An 18,870-nucleotide genomic window follows, 5' to 3' on the forward strand; every position below is an offset into this window, starting at 1 on the left:
GATCTTCTATAGTAAACCATTTTGTCTGTTTATACTCACCACATTTCTGCCTTTCCCTTTTATGGAGATCAGTCCAACATTCTCTTAAGTACTTATGCAGTATTTCATTACTAAAACAGCAGAACATGCATGTCTGGTGTAGTTTAAAAAGACTTAAAACACGCTTCACAAATATGAATGCAATGTTATGTCTCCAAACACACCGGTGACTGAGCGAACCCTTGCGCCGGGGCTGACGAATAAAGGGAAAACAGATATTTCGAAATAAAGCCAGTTAATATTATCTTTCCTGGAGGCAACACGTGCTTCCGCGAAGAGGAATATAAAAATATGCACGAATGCATTTTTTTTTAAAGAAGTTCCCAGTGTTGCACAATTTGTGCGATTTCAGTGGTTAAGTGGTTAATACGGGCACCTGTGCATCGGGGTGAATTTTTTTTTTTGTCTATATTACATATCTACATTCTGGGCTCGATGTTGCGAGGTTGTCAAAGGTTCTGACGCCTTGGAGAAAATCGTGTGGCGCGCGCTGATTGCTCGGTAGGCGTCGGGCGCGCGCTCTGTCACCGGGCGGGCGGAGTTCCCGGCGCGTCGCGCGCATCAAAGCACAAGCTCTGAGAAAAAGCCGCGGGACTTTTCCGAAACGCAGCCTTTCCAGTGCCAGTGCGCTCATGACCTGGGCAGTGCGTACGCCGCTCACATGAAACGTTAAGACACAACTACTTACAAGCAGCCTGACAAAATATGGATACGTTAACCGGCGGATACTGAATTTCCTAAATAAATTTGGTGAAGTGCAGGAAAACGAGCTGTGAAGAGAATGAGCGTAAGAACACACATGCCATAGAACTCATTCAGCAAGGACTGGTGGTCTGGAAACCCTCGTGCACTTTTTTTTGTTTGCTTTTTGGTTTTCCTCGCAATGCTGGTTCGCCGTAGTGCCGCGGTGTCGTGCGCTCGTGCTCCAAGGCGCGGACACAAGCGCGTGGACAGCGAGGAGACCGCAGCCAAGAGCCCGAGACTGAGCGAATGTGCAGGGGGAGACACGGCACTTTTTCTGGCCGCATCCCCGGTGTCTCCGCGCAGCGGGAGCGCAGAGTCGGTGTGCGGGGCCGCGGGGCCGTTACGCATCGGCCAGTTCCTGCTGCTCCCCTCCGTGGACCCGAGCGCCGCACATAGCGCGTGGGACATGGACACCGGCGAGGAGCTCGTGTGCAAGGTATGCGATCTTAACACCGGTCCGGTTTTAACGCACGAGTCAACTGTTAATGTCGCTTCTACTAATATAAGTCATTCATTCAGTGCATAAAGTCTATTAATCCAAAGCGAAATTAGAACAATAGACATGTGGATTTGCAACTCATGCAAAGGATTAAATACAAAGGATCACCTTTCTAGTACAAATTGTGCTATGCATCATTCAGAGACGCTGGACCAAGGAAAAACAATACTTAACGTAGATATTATGAACGGCGCGTAAATAATACAAAGAAATTGTTGTAGTTTTGTTTGTCATGACATGGAAACAAACGTGAGTCAACAAAGCAACCACAGAAACAATCCAGAGCGTCTGGTATTGCGCAAGATGGTCAGAGTACACAATCAAATCATTCTGCATTTATTCCTGTTCATCATCTGCATACAGCAGCCTTCTACAGTATCTGGGTATCAATACAGCATCATATCGCAATAATGACTGCAGCACTCCAAGTGGATGAATAAGTATGAAGCTGAATAAGAGCCTACAGGCTCTTCAGGGCATTGAGTCAGTGAGTCATATGGTCAGACTGAATGAATATTTGAGCTGTTGGCTTTTCAATGACGGCGTTTCTTTTTTTCAGACATCTAATTTGACAGCACTCTTATTATTTCTAACTCTTCCATCATCATTCAAAACAGTTCCACCAAGCATTTTCCTTCCTTATCTTATTACTACAGAATTTGGTCCTCATAGAGCAGATTTCTATAATAGGAGTATCGATATAGGCTGATAATAATAATAATAATAAACGATAATAATAACATTGCATATATTTTGCATTATGCAGAAATAAATTTGATAACGTAACATTTGTTTTCCAAATCACAAGATAGGGAAATGCTTGTTATTGTGACGTAGAGCAAAACAGCAAAATGTAAAAAGTATTCTGTATGCTGCAGGTGTTTGACATGGGCCAGTACCAAGAGAAGATCAGAGCTTACAGCGTGCTGCCAAGACATAGGAATATCGGCCAGATCAAAGATATTATCCTCGGGGAACGCAAGGCCTACGTATTTCAAGAGAAGGACTATGGCGACATGCATACTTTTGTGAAGAGCTGCAAGCGTCTGCCTGAAGAGCAAGCCTCAAAGCTCTTTTATCAGATAGCCTCCGCAGTGGCTCACTGCCACCAGAATAGCATAGTGCTGGGAGACCTGAAGCTTCGCAAGTTTGTGTTTGCAGATGAGAAAAGGTAAGCAATCCTATAGATTTTTCTCTCTCTCTCTCTCACTCTCTAAGAGTGTGTGTGTGAGAGCGAGAAAGAACTGCAAGGACAGGTGGGATCTGTTATTCAGAGAGGTGTCAGTTCTGTTTTCACTCAGCTCTCACTTCCTTCTGTCTTTTTCACACACTGCAGGTGTCTTTCAGCAGATGTAGCTCATATCATTCACTTACTCATATTTGTACAGAAGAGGAAGTACATAACAATTCGGAACTGCGAATAAGGCCGGGAATGCGATTACTCCAAATAGCAAGTCATCATGCAAACCTACAAAACCAGGGCTTGCATTTCAGATGTAAACACATACAATTCGGCTGAAAGGTAGGCAGGATTAATTACATGAGATCCAAACGAATTGCACTGCTGTGAATGTTGTCTGACAAACAAGGAATATTGCTCAAATGCTGTTTAAACTATTCAGACGAACTGCAAACACAAAAGGTGAAAAGGAATGCAGAACACACACAACACACCAAACTGGAAAACACCTGCTTTATACAAACACACCGACGATTAGATTCAAGAAAAAACCCTAATGAAAGACAACAATAACTGGAAAGTGCAGCTCAAAGTATTCTGGGAATTCCACACCAATGATGATTTTTTTTTCCAGTAGCCAAAGCATTAATAGTAATGTACTTTAATCTAATGTGCAGTCATGTATAAATAGAACATGTATCTTTTTACAACAGCAACCCCTCCACTAAGCCGGTAGCTAAAACTAATTGAGCTTCCTGCATATATTTGTCATTTCTGGAGCGCAACAATTTCAAGTATGACCTTTTGGTCAAAAAAATCAGATCTGGACAGGCATGCCATAGTCACCCAGTTTGCATAAATGATTCATAGGTCATAGCATTGTTCCATGGGGACAAGGAGAACTTGCTACTCAGGAACCTGGTGGTTCAAGGTGCACAGAAGCCAGATTAGACCTAACATTACAACACTTTGCTTCCAGCTTCAGGAGGGCATGCTGACATTTGGGCATCGTATTTTGGTCCTCCCTGATGGCATGTTTTTTTATTACAAAAAACACACACACAAGAAATGGTTCTGCTGATAATGGATTCTTTTCTTCTTAGTCACAAGGAGGTTTAGTGTGTGCAGTCTGCTTGTGTTTGATGCACATTCTTCAAATAGCTCAGCAAATAGACATGATACAAAACAGGCAAGAAAGGTTGAAATAGGTGATGAAAGGATAACATAAATGACCCCCTCTCTCTCTAACACACACCATCTTGGAATGCATCTTAGCGAGACGCCAGCTGCTCCTGCGTCACTGATCTGGCAGCAGATATTTTCAGGTAATTAAACATGGGCAGATGTATGCTGAGAGCGCAGCCCCAGCTGCAGCAAGCATCGAGGACACAGCAGTGTTAGTTCTGTACAGTGAGTTCTCTCCCTTACAGACATACATACACACACACACACAGACACACACATATATACACACATATATACACACACAAAGAGAGAGCTATGAGTCACTCTCTCCACCTCTCTGGCGCTATGCTGTTGTGTCATCTGCAAACCCCTCAGACTGCACGTCTGACAGTCGGTGATGAAACATAATTCACTGAACGGTGGCTCGGCTTTCACCGAGGGGAGACCGAACTCACACATTTACACACAGACACAAATCATCAAACTCTGCTGCTACTTCTGGAAATAGGGCTGAGCATAGTTAAGCACTGATATATGTGTGTGTGTGTGTGTGTGTGAGAGAGAGAGAGAGAGAGAGAGAGAGAGAGAGAGAGAGAGAGAGAGAGGAATGTTTACTCTATGCGTAAATGGGTACTTTGGAAACTGTTGTGCATGTCTATGTTTAAAACAAGACCATAATTACTCAATGATTATCTTTGCACTTGTTCTGTTTCTCTGGTTGCTGGAAGAACTATGCGTCCCAGGGTGCTGTGAATTAAACACTCCTCTATTTAAATTGTGGTGCATGACACTTTAGTTCAATACACAAATCTGAACATCGTGTTCTGTTCGAAACACTGCATACTACGACTCCAAATGAATCATCAAGTGTGAAATATTTCTCATGACCCAGTTCAACACCAGGTTCTAGCATATCTACAGTATGTTTAGGTGAGTGTGATCTGTGAGCAGTAAGATAAATGCAAAACGGACAGATTTGTCAATTCGGTCACATCTAGTATGAGATATTTGAAGTCACAGAAATATCATTAAGTATTAGACAGGGGTAAAAAGGGCAGACGTTGTAAAATTGCAGCAATAAATTTCAGGCAATGTTCTAAAACCATCTGCTGTAGTAAGGATTTGTGTGACTATGGTAATTAGGACACAGTGATCAGTTAAAGCAGAACAGTAGTATTGTTCAGTTGCATTTACATTATGATGCTTTTATTCAAATATATGCTAAGATTTGAAATCACAACCTTCTAAACAGTAGACTAAAGTCTCAGCTCCTGGGCCACCATTTCTCCCAGTGCATGTTTAATGAATATCCACTGTCACAGCCAAAATCTGGGATAACAAACATAAGGGACAGGGATATCTTCTGTACAGGGATAAGTCAGGCAGGGAACCTACAGTAAACATTAGTATATAGGAATGCAATCCTTAGAAAAAAGATTTGTTTGTTGGAATTTTCAGAATCTTTTCCAGAAAGTTTGGGATCCATTAACAGAATCGATCCATTAATTTATTCATCCGTAATAACTGCATTGATTTGGTCACAGTGGTTTAAACTGGGCTACTAGTTTTCTCATATTTTGGAAAATTATTCCAGTTAAATTTTCAAGCATCGCTTGCAGCTAAAAAACAGAACAGGATGTTAATAAAAAGGGATTGTGTACATGTCTAGCTGAGCACAATTCATAACTCGAGTGATGTAGCTAATGAGGAACTGCTGAGCCACAATTCCCACATCATGATGACAGTGCTGGCATTTTAACTCTGTTTTTTTTATACCCACATTTTCAAATATCTCCAGGGCAAAAAAAATAAAAAAATTTTTTGTCTCAGGCCACACCCACTTCTGGTTTAGCGCTGGTTTGGACTGTAGACGGTACACAGATTCAGACATCATTTTGCACCCCTGCTGTGTTAGTAATGTGTTAAAATGGGAGAATTTTACTGTATTGCAACTTAAATGTTTACTGTCCAGTACTGCATTGACGACGAACTTTATTGTTTTCTTTTAGGACTCTTTTAAAGCTAGGAGGCCTGGAGGACTGTCGGATCCTGAGTGGTGAGGACGATTCAGTTTCAGACACACACGGGTGCCCAGCTTATGTCAGTCCAGAAATACTGAGTGGTGGAGGCAGCTACTCAGGGAAGCGAGCTGATGCCTGGAGCCTAGGCATCATGCTCTACACAATGCTGGCAGGCCGCTACCCGTTCCATGACTCAGACCCAGCCACGCTCTTCTCCAAGATACGGCGTGGTGCCTACGGCCTGCCCGAGGGCCTCTCGGCACGGGCACGCTGCCTTGTGCAAAGCCTCCTGCGCAGGGAGCCCAGTGAGAGGCTGAGCGCTGCCGATGTGCTCCTCCACCCGTGGTTCCGCAGTGGCACCGAACATGACGTTGACGAAAAAGAGGTTGGCTTGGCTGAGCAAAGAGTGCCTCATGTGCATGTGGAGTTGGACGAGTATCTTTTCTGCTGACAAAAACTTCTCAATGGCTCTGATTTGGACCAAAATTTGAAGGTTTCTGTAATTGGAGCAGCTCTTTTCCTGATGAAACTACACCAGGGTTTAAATTAAAAACGGAATGATTCTTTAATTTAGAGTGGGACAAGCAGCTATTTTGCTGAAGAGACCTCCCTATTGGTTTGGCTTTGAAACAAAAACTCAGATGTGCTCTTACGGGTTCTTAAATTTTAGACTTGGGCACAACCATAATTTACAGGCTTTCAAATGCTAGTCCTCAATGGTTTGGATTTGGACCAAAAAAACTGTTTTACACTCTTACAGTATGGATCTTTAAATTTTAGACTTGGGAACATTTGTTAATATTAATTTATGGGTTCTTGAAAGTGTATGCAATTGTGTACATGCTTAAAGTGCCATATTGTCTATGTTTGGTTAAGAGGCTTGATGCACACTGGTTGGTGTAAAATGAAGTGATTTTGGTGCTAATGACCTCCTTTATCATGCTGTATGAAGTGAGCACTGAGGCAGGGAAGACACAAGGCTGTCATCGAGATGACAAACTTCAGCCGAGTCCTGAGGACTCTAAACCTATTAAATAAAGAGGGGGAAGGAAACATGAGCTTAAACTGTAGCTCTATTCACACTGTCCAGAACCGAGGAACTCACTAACTCACTCTGATTACAACAGCACCAAAAAGTGCATGGACTTCAATATATATCTAAATTGATGTGAATGTGTGACATCGTAACTCTCCAAAAGGTTTGAAAGGAGTGAAATGAAAATGCCAGTCTCTCACCTCTGGTCCTGACAATGCTTTTGTGGGCAAAAGTTGACCATTACAACAACTAGTATTGGATTAACCCTTGTCTAAAGCATCTACTTTTCAGAGGACTCACCTTTTTCACTCACCCTCAAGTCATTTTTTTTGTGTATGACCTTTGACCCACGTACTACAAAGTATATGTGTTAAAATGTGTTTAAATGTTATGTAATGCTATGTTAAACTGTAGCCAGTAAGCAACTTTATACTGCATAATAAAAGACTATTTACATGGATACTGTAGGACAGTGAAGGACATAAGAATCATATCCATACTGTTAGCAAATGCAACATTTCTGTACTTGCATTAGCAAAACATGGTGGTTTGAGCACAGTAAACATCATCATAGTCTTGACAGAGAAGTGGATTAAGATGAGATGATTCTGCATGACGTGGTTGCTGTTTTCTTTTTTTTTTTTTTTGATCTACTGTAATACAAGGTGACTAATAAACCCACAATAGCTCAGCTGAAAGGGTAGAACCTATTTCTGGAGGCTCTAATGTTTCCTCCCCCTCTGTTGCGGGAAGTTGTACTGTATGTTACCTCTGAGACAATGTGTCGGGCTCACGACAATGTGAGGTTGCAAAACGACCTGTTCATACATTAAGTTTTGACACAGGTGCACAAAGTTCATATTGCACTGTGAATTCTGTATTTTGTGACACGTCCTCATGGTTAAAACCACGAGGCCATAACAGGAAATATTCATGTGTGAAAATGTGTAAATATGTACATTATTAATGTGTGAACAGATTGAATAAAGATGACTTTTTAACATATTGACACTGAATTTTCTTTCAAGAAGTCTTGCAGCACGTTTCATAGGTTTTCACTCCCTCTTTGATTGTTAGACTCTCGCAATAAACGAACAACTGAATAAAATTTATACATCATGAATCACAATGTTAGAGGTAAAATTGTAGACGCTTTGCAAAAATCTACAACAAAAAGACATAATGTTATTGCCTCTACGTTCTCAAGTATTCAGGCCCCTTCATTCATTCTGATCACATGAAATGACTTCTGAAGCAACCAGAAAAAGAGTGATGTGTGATTTATATTATGCAGAGGTGGTTAAAGAACTAAAATACTAGACAGACAGACAGACAGACAGACATGTGACTTACTTTCAGAAGTCACATGATCAGGCATGAACCGATGTGTAACTGTCAAAGTGTCAATAAAAATACAAAACCTAGAAGTTTCTTAGAAAACTATCCTTAACAAACAGCGGCATGAAGGTCAAAGGACAAAAAGCGTCATGTTTGTAAATTGCAAACTATACTGGTTCCCCAGTACAAATACACACACACACACACACACACTGCTCCAGCTCACCCTTTTCCATTATTATGTTAAAGTGGGGCCTCAGTGGTTAAGGCACTCAATCCCAGCACAGACAATACTATAGCACAGCTGCTTAGATATTCTCCATTCTCAATTGTAAGTCACTTGGGATAAAAATGTCAGATAAACAAGCAAAGGGAAATGTATTATAAGTGTATAAGTTACTTTTCCTCAAAATATGATACATTTTTGACAAGCAACATGTTCACGTTTTAAAAATTCAGGATGTAATAAAATTGTTTTTAATAAATACCCAAGTTCCACTCCACTAATAATGAATTATCAAGTGTTTTCAAGAGTGCTGATAGTTTTAGTGAGTAAAACACTATAGTGCTGATACATTCCAATACTAGTCATGGTTCGTTTCATTAAAACTGTCATTACTACACGCTGTCAATCTGTCTGTGCGTTGGTATGGCAACACACACACAATGATCTCTCCAGCTTTAAAGTTATTCATTCATGTATGACCAATAAGGTTTATTATTGCCAAACTCTGGAAACTACTCACACTGTTATAGATTTATGACATACAATATAAGTCCAATTTAGTTTCTAACCCTACAAAATTTGGGCAAAAACTTCAAAAGAACTAAATACATGTGCGATCATATACTTCTGTGATCGCAGTGAAAATGCCAGTGGTCTGTTAACATACTGTAACTGAAATATTGAATCATTTTTCTAACTTGCCTGCAGGCTTCACCTAGATCAAGTGTCAATACTGTATTTTAATAAGAGGCAGGTGAAAGTCTCTTCCTGTGCTAAGTGCCGGGGGACTGAAAGAGGACGCTTGGCTTGATTTATGATAAGGGGAGTCAGGTATCTGCAGAAATCTGTTGTGGCTTTAGAGCACCTTGCGTAAGCTGCTGGATTAGCTATCAAGATTATAGTGTAGCGTCATGGTTTCTGGGAGGCTTCCAGGCAGCATCTCACGCCACAAATGCAACTCTATAACATGTCACAACCAGCTTTAGATGATGCTTTCACTCGGGATGTGTGTGTGTGTGTGTGTGTGTGTGTGTGTGTGTGTGTGTGTGTGTGTGTGTGTGTGTGTGTGTGTGTGTGTGTGTGATGTTTTTTATATCTTGTTAAGGACCAACACTTCCCAAAAGTATCTGAAATTTTTGCTTTTGCATGGTCCCCACAAAAACAACTGTTTATTTTTGTTTGTTAATTTTTATAAAAACTGCAGATTTTACTTAGAATTAAAAATTAAAATGCTCTCTTTTGGTTATTGAGAGTAAGGACAGGGTTATAGTGAGGTGTACATATAGTGTTAAAGTGTTAATTGGTTGTATTGATAAATATGTCAATGGACAGTCCTCAAAGTGATAGTATGACAAATGTGTGTGTGTGTGTGTGTGTGTGTGTGTGTGTGTGTGTGTGTGTGTGTGTGTGTGTGTGTGTGTGTGTGTGTGTGTGTGTGTGTGTGTGTGTGTGTGTACAGTCTTTAGGAAATAAACTGTGTTCAGTATGACAGGATTCGCTGGCAGGTGTTGTTAGACGCTAACACATCGACTTTGACACTGTCGCTAAGTGTCACATTAATGTCACTCAAGCGATAACTCTCAGGGGTAAAAGTAAAACTATTACTTTAAAAAACAATATTTTTGGACACTTGTAAAGTTTCAAAATGCTCTTATAATTTAAAAAAAAAAATTTTTGCAGCTAAACAATCTGTACAAAAATCACCATTACTACTATTCTTGGAGGAAAACTGTCTCTTTAAAGAGGATTAAGCTCTTTAACTAAAACCCTAACAATTTGATCTAGCTCTCAGGAAACTTCTCAGTACTGAGGTAGGCTTTTGTTTTCTGCCAAGGATTATTTGGCCTAGATAATTGTAGCCTAGGGGTGGCATAGTGGTGGAGCAGTAACGTAACCACATCACAGCTTTGTGATCCTTAGCTCGGGTTACTGCGTGTGAAATTTCACATGTTCTCCTCGTGTCTTTGTGGGTTTCCTCTGGGTTCTCGTGGTTTCCTCATATCTTCCATAACACGACATTGATTCAGATGGTGAAATAGCTAGTCTAAATTACCCATTTGTACATGTTGAGCTTTGTCCTAGCATCCCATCCTGAGTGTATTCCCATGCCCAGTGTTCTGGGATTCATCACAACCATGAGATACTAAATATACAGTACTGAATTTAATACATTGTAGCCTATAAATAAACTAAAGTCTGCGCTAACTTAAAATAGTAGGAGGCTACCATGATCAAGCTCAAGTTATATGTTAATATAACAAAAAAATAGAGAAGGCCTATAATTCAACCAAAAGTTAAACTAGCAATGGCTTATAATCCAAAACAGAATAATTTAAAGAGGACAAAAGTCCAGAACGAAATACAACAGAGTGAACAATAGTGTTTTTTGAATGTTGGAAAGAGTTGAAGAGAAAATTTGAAAAGCTGAGCTTAAGTTGTTATTTCTACGTTTTCATTTGTCATCCTCCAAAAAAAACCTCTTATCCTCCCAAACTGTTATTTGATAGCATACAAAGCAAATTGATGTTTACTTGGATGTAGCTTACAAAAGCTCTGTTTTGACACAGACTTATGTTCCATTGAGCGTTTCCTGCGAATTCAACCAGTGCAGACAATATCAAAAGGGCTTCAGGGTGAATAATAGATCTGACTATCAAGGGGACCAAGCTAAACTTTTTCAATAGAAGGAAAGAGGGCCAAAAAGACTATGATGAGGCCAAGAGCTTCCTGTTCGGATCAGGTGTTGGAACAAAACCCTGCTGATTTTTATTTATTTAATTTTTTTTTTTCTTTGTATCAGAATAGACAACATTAACCAAATTGATTCATCCCCAAGTAAAGAGTGATGTGTGATTTATATTATGCAGAGGTAGTTAAAGAACTAAAATACTAGACAGACAGACAGACAGACAGACAGACAGACAGACAGACAGACAGACAGTTAGATAGATAGATAGACAGACAGACAGACAGACAGACAGACAGACAGACAGACAGATAGATAGATAGATAGATAGATAGATAGATAGATAGATAGATAGATAGATAGATAGATAGATAGATAGATAGATAGATAGATAGATAGATAGATAGATTGTTTAAAGTGATTTGGAGGGTTGTGGCACAGCCATGTGGACGTTAAAGGAACTGCAACATCTATCTATTTTGTTTCTACCGTTATTCATTCTTTAGGTTTTTAGTGACTACTCATCAGAGTCTTTCCTGGGAACACTGGCTATAAAGCAGTCTATCACAAGATTTACTAAGTTACACAATCAGTGACAATACATAACTCATGAGTCAGACAAAAACATTCCCTTGTTTATGTGAATCACCAAGGTTCCTGTTTTATTATCTGCAACAGGAATCTGTTATCAGGAAGTAATAAATTCCTGTTTACAGTAATACGTCTTTTAAAAAATGTTTGCAAAGCTTCAGCAATCAAGATAATAAATAAATTAATAAATTAAATAAATAAATACACATAATATATAAAATAGATAAGAGTAAAAGAAAGAACTTTTTTCGGGTACATCAGAATAATTAACTTGTCAGCTATTTGTTAATCGCGTTAAACATTTGACTGAATGTGATTGGTTGATTCTGAAAACAGCCACACCTCCTAATTATAAAACCTTGTGCACATAAACAGGTTGTTTTTCCATTTTTCCACCCTAAAAAGTTTCTTTTATTGTTTTCTAGTTCATTTTAAATGTTGCTATTCTACATGGAGTGTGCCAAAAATGTATCTAAAGTTTAGGGTTTTATATATTACAAAACCTGCCATTTAACAAGGCTGTTAAGTTATTTTATATCCATTGTACACTTCCTACTGGGAGAGAAATAGAACAAAAAGCTCATACATTCACTATTTATCTTTCAGATTTTGCAGGTATTTTAAATTACATTGAGATAATCAACATCTGGGGCATCTGGTTTGTAGCCAGGATGAGGAAAAATATTGCTACACTGTGGATGTACTGATGACCTCAACCAACATCCTATTACTAGGACTCAGGATTTATAATGTCAGTGTCTTAGCAATGTAATAAAAGAAAAACTTCAAGTCTGATAAATAACAGCTTATTATAATCGAGAACGATGCCCTACAGCATTAGTCGTCTACAATTACAGAAAGGTTTCAGAGAAAATTTCCAAAATAGCAAATCTGTATGCCGTGGGTTATTTGAAAGGGTTTACAATTGAGTTCACCGACATATGATGTGACCTCCTTTTCAACTTTTTTACCTGTTTTTTTTTTTTTTTTTGCTATATCCTAAGTCCCTGGACATTAAAGAGACACCGCTTTACATGGGCAAAATAAATTGTGTTATAAATGCTACTGTAACTCATACATCTTCAGTAACCACTATAAACCTGGCAAGGTGGTGGATCCAGAGACTACTGGGCATGTGGAAGTTACACAACCACAGTGGGACAAAATGTATATATGTACATTCACACATAAAGGGCCTAGAGTAGACAATTTAACTACTGATTTGTTTTGAGTCGGAGGAACAGAAACTGAACAAGCAGGATGTAGTCCACACTGACCTGAGTAGAACACAGATGGATATGAGATGTTAAAACTTCACACAGACAGTAACCTGAGGCCCAGGTCAATCTGGGGAGATGTACAGTAAAGCTTACTCAGGAGAGGAAATTAAATATAAGCCTGTTTTTCTATTTTTTGTGTAAATGGCCATATGAAGGGACAGTCAAGAAATTTTTGTTTAAAATTTGTTTGCTTAAATCTAAGTCTTTGTCATACATTATCAGCTTTTGCTAATTCATCCATATCCATCGCTGTTCCTTCTAGGTTCTTCTGTTTTTTTTTATTCTACATCTATATCTTACTATAGCAAATGCTGTGGCATTTGCTAAACTCAAATTAATCTTAATGGAAAGTAATTTGTATAAATTATATATATATATATAAACTCGCCAGACACTTTAAGGGATAGTTTCAATGCAAACGTCAATTGTTAAAAATGCTATACAAATAAATTTAAGTGAACTGAAATAAAGTTAGATGCCCGATAACGCCTGAGATAGGCACAGGCTCCCCGTGACCCGAGGTAGTTCGGATAAACGGTAGAAAATGAGTGAGTGAGTGAGTGAAATAAACGAATAAATAACGATTTCAACCCGACAAAGATAAATTATATATATGTATGATTCTATAAGCTGCACTGCTGCCTGATTGGATAACATCAATGACCAGATGTACAGGTCTTCCTATTAAAGTGGACAGTGAGTATACGGTATTTATCCAGTCATTATAATTCACTGTCCTAAATGGACCAGGAAAATATCCTAGAGCTTAAGTAATGTAGTCTGGGAAAAAGCTGTTAAATGTCACTGTGGCTGAAATCTGGCAAACTTTCAAAATTGGGTTTCTCTGCATATAATAAAATCAGATATCATGGCTTTAAGAAAACATAAATAGTTCCCAAAAAGAAATAGAAATGTTTTATTTTCTGCCTTGGCTTTCTGCAAATGTCATGTTAGACAGATAAGGAGCCAGCTGCAAAAACTGCTGTAGGCTATGAAAAAAGTCTGGCGCAAATATATACAGAATTTTCATGCTCAAATTTATTGTTTTTATACATGAGTTCATATATAAAAACAATAAATATAACCATGAAAATTCTGTATATCTTTGTGCCAGACTTTTTTCATAGCCTACAGCAGTTTGGTGTGTCAACATCTGGGGAAACTGAGATGGACACAGGGAAATGTTCCACACAGATGTTTAACCTAAGATGAGGATCAAACCAGGGATCCTGGAGATTTTAGTACTAATCTTTAAGTGAATTTACAGAAATTTAAGTGTTGTAAGTTATATACACCCCCTCAGAATTATCTAAAAACTGCTTTAAAAAGTATGTTATATTTGGTACAGATTGAATACAACACCATTTGTTTGGTCATGTGTGGTGGTGGTGGTAGCATCATGATCAAGATTTGGTTTTTGTCAGGAAGAACTGGAAAATATGGACAGAGCGAAATACAAGCAAATTGCTGAGGTGAACCTGGTGTGACTGCAGACTTTCATTCCAACCAAGTAGGAGCGACACCTGATTTCACATGTTTAAGTCAGTTTCCAATCAACTATCAAGTGTGCATCCTATTTGGCTGTAATGAAACCAATTAACCTGCAGCCACACCACGGTTTTGCAGCTTAGTCTGAAGAACATTGAATCTAGTGTGAAAATATATTTTTCACAGTATAAATTTCATAGTCTCCAAATGAGTTTTTGCATTTTCGCAAATCTTAAATTGCTGCAAAATCACAATGTGCTCTACAGTAATGACACTAAGCAGTAGTCAGATTTTATTTTGAAATGGTTTTGAAAACATCTGAATACCTTCAATTATTTAATTTCTGTATGAGGTAAAAATTTAAAAGAAGCAGAAAGAATGTAGTTTTGCAGCAATATAATGTTTTGATATGACCCAACTGCCTGAATTCTATCACCATTCCCTGTACCATGATACAATTTTCATTTATTACATAATTCGATTTTTTATCAATAACCATATTTCCGAGTAGAGTTCATTCCAAGCTAAAGAAAACAGCTTCATGTGCACTGGAATACACTTTAGCGGAAACTTTCTCACAAACAGTGCTGAGAAATAATGTTTAGACACTAAAAGTAGAAGTGAGCAAAGACTTCTAACATTTATTACACAGCATTAACAAAAAAAACATAGAGATTAATGATGAACACAAAGGCAGTTCACACAAGAGACAAGATATTTACCAGAGTAATGATGTAATATCTCTGGTGCCAAACTGCAGGCCTGAGCTACCAGATCTGATTCTTAATAAATAAGCAGCTTTAGCGCTAATGCAAATGTGTGATCTGCTGTGTGAGTAACAATAGCTGTTGTAAACTGTTAGCAGGAAGAAAAATGTGTGGTGTCTCGATTCCTGACCCAAACATGTTTGACATGAATGGTCATAAAAAAACATAGTGTGTACAGTGTCAAGTCGACCTGCTGTAATAAACCCCAAAGCAACAGAAAGGCTAATCCTTCCAACTACAAGCTTGAAGATAAATAATACGTAATTTACTCATTAACGTTTGCTTCTAAATCTTTGCTAATATTCTGAGCTACCAGTGCAAGCTAATTACATGTTATTCTCCTGAGCTTCTGAGTCTTGTTTCTCCACCTGTCTGACTTCCCCTGTGTGTGTGTGCATCTGTTGATAGTGTTGTTTGTACTTGCCATGCTTATCTAATAGGCTGTAAGAGCAAGTGGCCTAATAAAAAAATAAAGCAGCTAACCATTTATTCTGTCTCAGAGCATATAATCATCACTGACTCAAGGCTACAATATATTATTTAAGCAATTTGACAAAAATATGTGAAAGGTCACCAGGGAAACTCAGGCCCAGTCCTGGGAAACCACTGCCTTGTAAAGATTCACGTTTTCCTGCAAATTAACACATCTGACACCAGCACCAGCTCATGATGAGCCATTCAGGATATTATCAAAAGGGTCAGGATAATAAATACATAAAACTTTATAATGATGTTCAACCTGATAAGACTTTATATAAAAACAAGTGATCTGGTCAGAAAAAATGTGATCTGGTCAGAAGCAAGTGATCTGGTCAGGAAAAAAGTGATCTGGTCAGGAAAAAAGTGATCTGGTCAGAAAAAGTGATCTGGTCAGAAGCAAGAGATCTGGTCAGAAAAAAGTGATCTGGTCAGTAGCAAGTGATCTGGTCAGGAAAAAAGTGATCTGGTCAGGAAAAAAGTGATCTGGTCAGAAGCAATTGATCTGGTCAGGAAAAAAGTGATCTGGCCAGGAAAAAAGTGATCTGGTCAGAAGCAAGTGATCTGGCCAGGGAAAACGTGATCTGGCCAGGGAAAAAGTGATCTGGCCAGGGAAAAAGTGATCTGGTCAGGAAAAAGTGATCTGGTCAGAAGCAAGTGATCTGGTCAACAACAAAAAAAGAAGTGATCTGGTCAGAAGCAAACCAGCACAGTTGACTTGTGATTGATTCTGTCCTGGGAATTAATTATTTAGCATTTATAAATGGAGCCTCCAGTATGGGGTAAAGCTCAACACAAGTCTTTAGGACTCTTTTGTGGTTTGTCAGTAACAAGACCATTTATTCAATTTTTTGTTTTCATATGAAGTTTAAGAGAGAATCATCATGGTGTGTTTATAGATTTTATGATGAAGTGCTTACAGTGTTCAACTGCATTCAACTATAAATAATCAAAGAATTACCTTGAGAGCCATTGGCTGATGTGGAATTTAATCCCTCTAACAAGTTAACATCTTGTTTCATAAGTAAGTCAATAAACATACACAACTAATCACAACTCCCAAGTGAATTCACGGTCCCCTACTGTGGTATTAGTGGACCTGCTTTTAAGTCATGTGCCAAAGTCCTAATCATCACTGGCATAATTAGACCTTTGTATGATGTTGAATTGTAATTTTAATCAAGCCACAAAGAGCTTTTACCAGAACAGCACCTTCCACTAAGTCTAGACTGTTGCATATTTAATATTTTTATTGTAAACAGAGGTGCCAACATAGTGTAACTTTTTTTCTTTCTGTTTGATAACATGATTTTCCTCTTGATTAAATAAATGTCCCGATTTAAACAACTGGTACGTCTGAGATTAGACATGATGATCACAGAATATAATATGTTCTGGGATGTGGTAGCCTACTTGTTATGGTATTGGACTACCAATTATAAGGTTGTGGGTTCAAATCCCAAATCCCAGATCAGTAGCTGCCACTACTGGGCCCCTGAGCATAAAAAATGAGATAAAATATCATTTGCTCTGGATAAGTGTGTCTGCCAAGTACAGTAAATGTATAAGAAATCACATAATGTTTGTTACATGCATAAATGCATAAATATATGGTCCCTGCATATATTGCAAGATAAGTTTGCTTGTTTGTTTAACAAAGGACATTTTAACCATAGACACTGTTTACCTTGAGAACATTATGACCAACTGTGTGCTGATGAACAGATGAGCGATTGGTCATCTTATCCTTCAAGCTATGTATGAACACATTTTACAAACTTAATAATGTGCGAAATTGGCTAACATCTTATATTAAAATAAAACCAATATAATAGGATGTGCTGGATCAAGTGCTATTTTCAGAGCCGCTGTAAAATTAGAAGTCATTCTAAGAATTAAACCAGATTTTCAATGCTTAAGGGTTTTTCAACAAATTACAAATTATTAAGTGCATTAAGAATATTCATAAATAAATAGTGTAGCAAATGCAGGAAATCTTTGTTAAACAAAATACAAACTAAACAAAGGCAGGACAAGAATTATTAGACTAACACAAATTCAAAACTGATTATGCACAATAACAAATGCTAAGCAGCTAAGGAGAGGGAACAAAGAACCTATAAAGGGTAGCTGATTGTGAAAAAGCAGCACACGTGTACACAAACACAACCCAGTGCAACACCTGAGGATGGAATATAAATACACATAGGAAGGTGCCCTCTGGTGGTCTGGCAGAGAATTGGACACAATAAATACTGAAAATTCTGACAATATATTAGACTCCTGTTTATTTTTATTTCTTGTCATCTTCTCCTTTATACATCATTTACACATCTTTCTTTTTTTTTTTTTTTGCTTTTATGTTACTGTGTATTCCATTTGACAACCAAAAAAAGTATAAAAAAAATGACTTACTACTACTTCTTTGGTCCATATTTTCTATTCCTAAAATTTTTGTTGTCTTTGTGCATGTTTCCTAAAAACAGTGTCTAAGATGTTTCTACTCCAGAAAGCTCTGATGATGTGAGTCATGATCTCTACACAGATAATGTGCATAATGTGAATGGGATGCGGAGTTTGCATGTTCTCCCCATGCCTCGGGGGTTTCCTCCGGGTACTCCAGTTTCCTCCCCCGGTCCAAAGACATGCATGGTAGGTTGATTGGCATCTCTGGAAAATTGTCCCTAGTGTGTGTGTGTGTGAGTGAATGAGAGTGTGTGTGTGCCCTGCGATGGGTTGGCATTCCATCCAGGGTGTATCCTGCCTTGATGCCCGATGACGCCTGAGATGTCCTTGATGCCCGATGATCCTGCCTTGATGCCCGATGACGCCTGGCACAGGCTCCCCGTGACCCGAGACGTTCGGATAAGCGGTAGAAAATGAATGAATAAATGAATGAATGAAAATTAAACTCTCGTGTAATTGAAGTTACATTCGCCATGTAAAGATTTGCATATGTTCTAAATATATGCTTTTTGTTCATAGAGTAGTTTGCTCTATCTGAACTTCACATAATATGTTAATTCAGCATAAACCACTACTCAGTCACAACCTTAAACAACACTACTTTAGCGGCTTGGTGCATGATGTACAGTAGCTCTCTCTGTATTTGTCTCTCTCTTCCATCATTCTGTGACTAAGCTAGTGGTACTGTATTAAATGTTAGATGGTGTTTGAAATGTGCGCGACTGGAGGAATTAAATGAGGCAGGAAGTGAATGCACCACACAGAGAGAATGAATGTGGTTTGATTGTGCACAGGTCAGATAAAGGGAGAGAAGTGTATGCATGGGCACATTCACTCCGAGTGAGAG

At 38.6% G+C, this 18,870-nt stretch overlaps 1 protein-coding gene across 1 annotated transcript; it reads left to right on the forward strand.

Moving 5' to 3' along the window:
• Positions 1-447: 447 nt before the first annotated feature.
• On the forward strand, positions 448-7,709 carry trib1 (tribbles pseudokinase 1). The gene is made up of 3 exons (XM_027133872.2): positions 448-1,219; positions 2,161-2,453; positions 5,657-7,709. The coding sequence occupies exons 1-3, from the start codon at positions 923-925 to the stop codon at positions 6,117-6,119; spliced, it is 1,053 nt and encodes a 350-aa protein (XP_026989673.1). The 5' UTR covers positions 448-922; the 3' UTR covers positions 6,120-7,709.
• The last annotated feature ends 11,161 nt before the right edge of the window (positions 7,710-18,870 follow it).

Source organism: Tachysurus fulvidraco, chromosome 7 (assembly GCF_022655615.1).
Source record: "Tachysurus fulvidraco isolate hzauxx_2018 chromosome 7, HZAU_PFXX_2.0, whole genome shotgun sequence".
Taxonomy (NCBI): Eukaryota; Metazoa; Chordata; class Actinopteri; order Siluriformes; family Bagridae; genus Tachysurus; species Tachysurus fulvidraco.

What these genes read in the sequence shown, in the direction of transcription:
- trib1 (XM_027133872.2), top strand. Translation starts at nt 923, where the DNA reads ATGCTGGTTCGCCGTAGTGCCGCGGTGTCGTGCGCTCGTGCTCCAAGG. An exon ending in GCGAGGAGCTCGTGTGCAAG is followed by an intron (nt 1,220 to 2,160) that starts GTATGCGATCTT and finishes TGTATGCTGCAG; the next exon opens with GTGTTTGACATGGGCCAGTA. An exon ending in GTGTTTGCAGATGAGAAAAG is followed by an intron (nt 2,454 to 5,656) that starts GTAAGCAATCCT and finishes GTTTTCTTTTAG; the next exon opens with GACTCTTTTAAAGCTAGGAG.